This window comes from Trachypithecus francoisi, unplaced genomic scaffold (genome assembly GCF_009764315.1).
Source record: "Trachypithecus francoisi isolate TF-2019V2 unplaced genomic scaffold, Tfra_2.0 Lachesis_group1, whole genome shotgun sequence".
NCBI classification, from domain to species: Eukaryota; Metazoa; Chordata; class Mammalia; order Primates; family Cercopithecidae; genus Trachypithecus; species Trachypithecus francoisi.
The window spans coordinates 177,487,174-177,493,445 of NW_022681454.1; the positions used below are offsets into that span (position 1 = coordinate 177,487,174).

A 6,272-nucleotide genomic window follows, 5' to 3' on the forward strand; every position below is an offset into this window, starting at 1 on the left:
AGCTTTTTTCTTGAGTGTCTTGATTTTTTCCAGGTGTTCACTTTTATAAATAGTAGGAAATATAAAGATGCTAAAATCTTACCAGTTTGTGTACTTTCTTAAAGTATTGTCGAGGATTTTCAAAACATCTTTTTTTTCCTCCTGTAGTTACTTAACGCAAAGGTAAAATCCTTAAAAGAAAACAGAAACCACTAAGTAGATTAGAAAGAACTAATTTGTCTTATATTGGCATAATGTCTACAAGTAGACACTTCTACAAATTATCCCTTAACATATTGTGAACATAAAATCTACCTGGGCTAAGAAGAAAATATTCACCTGCCTAGTGTTCTCATTCTTTAGGAGGTATAAGTTACCATTGCAGGTCTTGGTAGAAACAGAAATCATGCATGTCTTTCTTACACATTTCCTGTCTGCCATGTCCTCAACTCATACTAATTCAGCCCTACACTTTGGAATCTGTTTGGAAGGTGGACTAGGAGAGAGTGAATATTGCACTAGAAGGATTTGGTTATCCAATCTTTTGTAAATAATTGAGGATAACAACATATAGATATTGCACATATGTGTATTTGATTATCTTTCTCTGTGACTTTTTATGATGCAGATTCGATTACGTATCCTCCCCGGCACGGAGCAGGAAATGCTATATAATTTCTATCCTCTGATGGCTGGATACCAGCAGCTGCCGTCTCTCAACATCAACTTGCTTAGATTTCCTAACTTCACAAATCAGCTGCTCAGGCGTTTTATTCCTACCAGTATTTTTGTCAAGGTAAAGCTTAGACATTTTCTGCATTTTAAATTCAAAGTCTTAAAAACAAACCGACTTCTTTTTCATGTACACTTCACTGAACAGTATTCTGAGGCCAACAGTGATCGTTTTGCCTTTTATTCTATGTATTTGGCAGTATTGCTATTCATTTCTATAAAGTTGCTGTTTATAGAATCTAATTTCAAAGATTTGTATTTCCTTAGGTAAATAATGATTTATCTTTATAATATCCTTAAGCATATTTTCTCTTTGGCTTAGTAAAGTATGCTTTAAAATTGTAATTTGTAACTAGTCTTTCATCAAAATGAATTGACTTTAAATATTCTTACACTTTCCTGATTCCCTGTAACTGTGTAATATTGGATTTAGCTCTCTTCTGAAAATGACCATCTCTCAGAAACTATACTCTGATTTACTGTTGTTTTTTTTTTTAAATTACACAATTTCCAGGTTCCTACAATAAAAGCATACGTAGGATGGGCAGTGTGTAAGAGAGTGGATTGGAGGGATGAGTGGTTCATTTAGCTCAGCAGTCCACCTCTGATTGTCCCTCCCTGATACCTAAATAAGAGCCATCCCTTCACATGCTTCTGGTGTCCCTCTAACATACATATATATGAATATACATATACATGAATATATGTCACTGCTTTGCGGCCTCTTTTAAGTTTCTACCCTCATTTGGAATGACAGTTTATATTGCTCACTACTTCCTTTTTTGTGTCTGTCTTATTCAAGTTCAGGGGAACCATTCCTTGTTTATATAATCCAGGATTTGGTAAATTATCTGTTAATATATTTTCCGTACTCTGCCAGCTTTTATATTTCCAGAGTTTTATACAGAGTTTTTTCTATCTGTATAAAAAAACCCTCCCAAGTTCCTATTCCACACCATACTTTTAAATTGTCAAAGAGGCCGGGCGCGGTGGCTCATACCTGTAATCCCAGCACTTTGGGATGCCGAGGCGGGCGGATTACGAGGTCGGGAGACCGAGACCATCCTGGTTAACACTGTGAAACCCCGTCTCTACTAAAAATACAGAAAATTAGCCGACATGGTGGCACATGCCTGTAGTCCCAGCTACTCGGGAGGCTGAGGCAGGAGAATTGCTTGAACCCAGGAGGTGGAGCTTGCAGTGAGTGGAGATTGCGCCATTGCACTCCAGCCTGGGAGACAGAGCAAGACTCTTGTCTCAAAATAAACAAATAAATTGTAAAAGAAAAATCTCATAATTTTGGATCTCCTTATGTTTAAACAGTGACTTTTTGAATATTTTCACCGGATCCCTTCAGTCTGATGCTTCCATTGGCCGCACACTCCCATGGTGAAGTCACTTTGCAGGGCAGGGGAGGAGTCTCATGACTGGGTGGGGGAACAGAGGGGAACAGGTGGCCTCTGTCATGTCCTTTTAGCTGTTTGACTCTTTGAAGTTTGCTATTTTTAAAGTTAGAAGTACTGTTTGAATCATTTAGACGTATGTAGACTTGGTCATATTCTAGCTGCACAGAAATAGCTTGTTTGAAATACTACAGTAATGAATATTGAAAAGGAGAGAATTTTTTTTCTTTTTATAATCTTTTTACTCATTTACACCAGGGGAATATAGCACCTTTCATCCAAAGAACTGAAGGTGCTTTACAAACACGAACATTTAAAAAATGATTATATTTTTAAAACCTGGAGTCTTGCTGTTAAATCTCTTTGATTCCAGATACACAATTTTCTGGAAGTGATTATGTTAGGGACAATGAAAGAGGCTCAGAAAGAATTCTGATTTGAAAAGGAGAGATTTTTGATTCCATCAGTTAATCGATTTCATTCCTTTCTCTGTTGATCAGGAGACCCAAACCTAATCCCAACTAATGCTAGCTCAGTCTTTTGATTTTCTCTCAAGGTAAACCTCTTCTGGGTAGTGTTTAAATTCACAAGGAAAGGTTCCAGAAGATAAACATTTTTAAGTTTTAACATAACTAGCATGCCCTTTTTAACTGCAGGGATCCCTTTTCTCAGTACAAGTACCACCTTTTAGCAACTTGACTGCTGCCAAAAATGTTGACTGGATTCTGCAGAGCCAGCTCTTTTATCAGTTAGGAAAACTTATAATTAAAAAATTTTGGCCAGGAGAGGTGGCTCATGCCTGTAATCCCAGCACTTTGGGAGGCCAAGGCGGGCGGATCACCTGAGGTCAGGAGTTCGAGATCAGCCTAGTTAACATGGTGAAAGCCCGTCTCTACTAAAAATACAAAAATTAGCTGGGTGTGGCGGCAGGCCCCTGCAATCCCAGCTACTTGGGAGGCCGAGGCAGGAGAATTGCTTGAACCTGGAAGGCAGAGGTTGCAGTGAGCCGAGGCTGTGCCATTGCACTCCAGCCTGGGCAACAGAGTGAGACTCTGTCTCAAAAAAAAAAAAAAAAAAAAAATTGCCATTCCACAGTGTATATATAGTGTACATATTTCAGAACATCATGTTGTATGCCATAAATGTCTACAATTTTGTTTTACTTGTCACACTAAGGACAGTGGCTGAGGATTACCCTTTCCCACCTACCGGACAATCACGGACTGAAACTTTAGGTCCCAGTGCACCTGTATTAAACTTCAGAGCTGTGCTGTCCAGTATAGCTGCTAGCCACATGTGGCTGCTGAGATCAGTTTAAATGAAATGTACTTCGTTACACTGCTGCTCTTCAAGTGCTCAATAGCTAAATGTAGCTAGTGGCTGCCATAGCGGACAGTGACGTCCTAGGCAAGGTTGAATCCATACTTTTCTTCCTTTGAATAAAAGACTTGGGTTTTCTAATTGTATGATGCACTCATGTTTTGCTCCTGTTTGTAAAAGCTACATTTGGCAGGGATTTCACTAGCTTGAGCCATGATTTTGTTTCTAAAATTGAGCAGCTTCCATCAGTACTAAAAAAATAATCAAGAATCAAGGATTGGGAACCTATTTCACTCACTCCGTTCCTGCCGTGAATGTCTGGAAGCTCTACTGAACTGTGTTTATGTATGTATGTACACACACACACACACACACACACACACACCCCTGTATACATCTGAGCAACCACAGCAGCAGCAAACTGAAAGAGGAGTGCTGTCTTCACTGCCTCAGGAATTCCTCAGAGTCTTTCTGCTGAAAGCGTAGCAAATCACTTCTGATTGTGAACACTTTTCTGTTTCATTTCCCGATCATCTTTCTCATGCTTTCCCCACAAACGTCTGCTATTGTATATCTGTAAAATAAAATAAAATTATTTGTAAGAATTTTATTCTTTCAGCTGCTAGATATCCCTCTGGGATGTTGTTAACCTGCCAGAAATGTTACAGCTAAAAACAGTTATGATACCTTTTATTCATTCTTAGTCTTGACTTTTCTGATGCGATGTTTTAAATTCTTTCAATCAGTGATCTTAGAAATAGGGCAGTTTTTGTTTTTATCTCCTGCTTTTATCCTCGCAGCATGCGTTGGAGTTCACTGCAGAAACTTTTTCTCAAACAGGATATTAGGCCACCTTGAGTCCCCAAAAGGGACTTACCTGTCAGCTCAGGCTCTGGGCCTGCTTAAACCTTGAGACATAGGAGGGCCCTGAGCAAGAGAGAGAGAATAAAACTATCAGTTAAGCAGGAATGATAAACGAGGTTCCATTCCACATGCCGTCAGTGGGAGATGGCCTGGCAGTAGCTGCTGGAACGCAGGGTTGAGAGAGAAGTACTGACCGAAGAGGATTCGGCGGGTGGAAGTGCAGAGTCAGCTGGTGATGGATGCGGGCGAGGGCGGCTCCCAGCCTGTGCCGTGGCCATCCCCAGGTGCAAGTGAAGAACGAAAGAGGTGGGGTGAGAGGAGGAGAATCACCACATAACCATTTTTATTTTGATGCTTACACTCATTTATTCTGTTTTTGTGAAGCAGTTTCAAGAATTTCAAAATCCTTCCAGTTAATAGAGCTTTTGTTATATTGTAACTTTGTAAACCCACTTTGTTTTCCCACTTTAAAGCCACAGGGTCGACTCATGGATGATACCTCCATTGCTGCCGCATGATGTTGAAGATGGGCCCTTGGCTGTGGTTACAGAGACATTGGGCAGAGCTATACGGGTGTTCCACTGTGAACTCGAGCTTTGATCATGGTAAAAAGTTAATCTTTTCTATTTTTTAGTGGATGTTATACCAACTATTCAGAGGAACCATACTTTGAAAATATTAGGAAAATCTGTCTTACAGTTTCTCTAATAAATATTTGAAATCTCAGTATGACATGAAAGGATGTCAGACCATTGTTATTGTTGAAAGTCATTTGATGAATGGTAAATGCTGTCAAAAGTAAGTGATTTGCATGTATAATATCAGGAAAATTCAGCATCCCAAGTATGACTGGACAAAGAGAGTAGATGCACCAATGCCTGTGCCATAAATTTCCGAATCCCCTACGTGTCTCTTTCAGAACTGGCCAGACCGGAAATAATCTATTCTCAGAAATTCAGTGTGTACTCAGAATACATACACAACATAGGGAGTTGTATGACTGATAGGGAAAACTTCCAGAAAGTTTTAATCAAAGCAGTTTAATTAAGGTATCAAAAATACCTTTGCTTAGTATCAAAAAATGTCAAATAGGTTCAGCTTGTAGCCAAAATATGGATCATTTATGAAGCAGGTTCATATTTTAGAGGTGTTAATAAAATCCTCATCTGAAAAGAGCCAAACTGCAAGGATTTGATTATAAACATAATTTCATAGACTAAAAGTTTTTGGAAAAGATGCAGGGTCTGAGTCAGACCTTTTGGTTATATTGTGCAGTTTCAAAAGAACTATTTAAAACTCTTGCAAACTCATGTAAATAAAAATCGTAGGGTGAAAATTTTATTTGTTAAAATATCTTAGTAATTTAAAACTACCCGATTTCCTGGAAAATTTTATTATTTGAAAGGTGGAGGAATTGTAAAAAGGAAATAGTAATGTAAATAAACATGTTCTCTTTCAGATATGCTTGTCTGTCTGTATCTTTTATTTTGAGCTTGTTTGATGAATGAAGAGGTTTTACAGAGCATGGCTCTTCACGTTTTTCAAAATGTCTTCACATTACTTGGAGATTCATTATTTTTGTTCAAATTCAGTCATTTCTTTCATGGCCCATGTTACATTTCCACCCAGAATATAAAAAGCCCTCCAGTTGATACTCTGAAATAATAACTGTGAAGAATTCCAAGCTGTGATTTCCATGTTGGTGTTGTAATGAGAGAGGGAGTGCTTTTAAGGAAAGGACAGCAAGTAGACAAGTGAAGCTCACCTTTTAATGGGGAGGGTCCATGCAGTCCCAGCAAATACCCTTCTGAAGCCTTCTCACTTGGCCTTAAGATTCAGAAAAAGCACCCAAAGTGTCCCAACTCAGTTTAAAAGTTAGACATGGGTTGCATTATTTAATGGTAGAGTGGATAAATAGCAGTGATGGTAATTTTCAGAGCGGTTATGTGCATGCAGCATTAGTGATTAGAGATT

General features: G+C 38.7%; 1 protein-coding gene across 1 annotated transcript in view; it reads left to right on the top strand.

Annotated features, from left to right (window-relative positions):
• The window catches only part of TRAPPC11 (trafficking protein particle complex 11), a 60,672-nt gene extending 54,914 nt beyond the window's left edge, over positions 1 to 5,758 (top strand). Inside the window, exons 29-30 of the mRNA XM_033215774.1 lie at positions 608 to 775; positions 4,772 to 5,758. Of these exons, the coding sequence (XP_033071665.1) occupies positions 608 to 775; positions 4,772 to 4,816 (213 nt within the window). The 3' untranslated portion in view covers positions 4,817 to 5,758. The remainder of the gene's footprint in view (positions 1 to 607; positions 776 to 4,771) is intronic.
• The last annotated feature ends 514 nt before the right edge of the window (positions 5,759 to 6,272 follow it).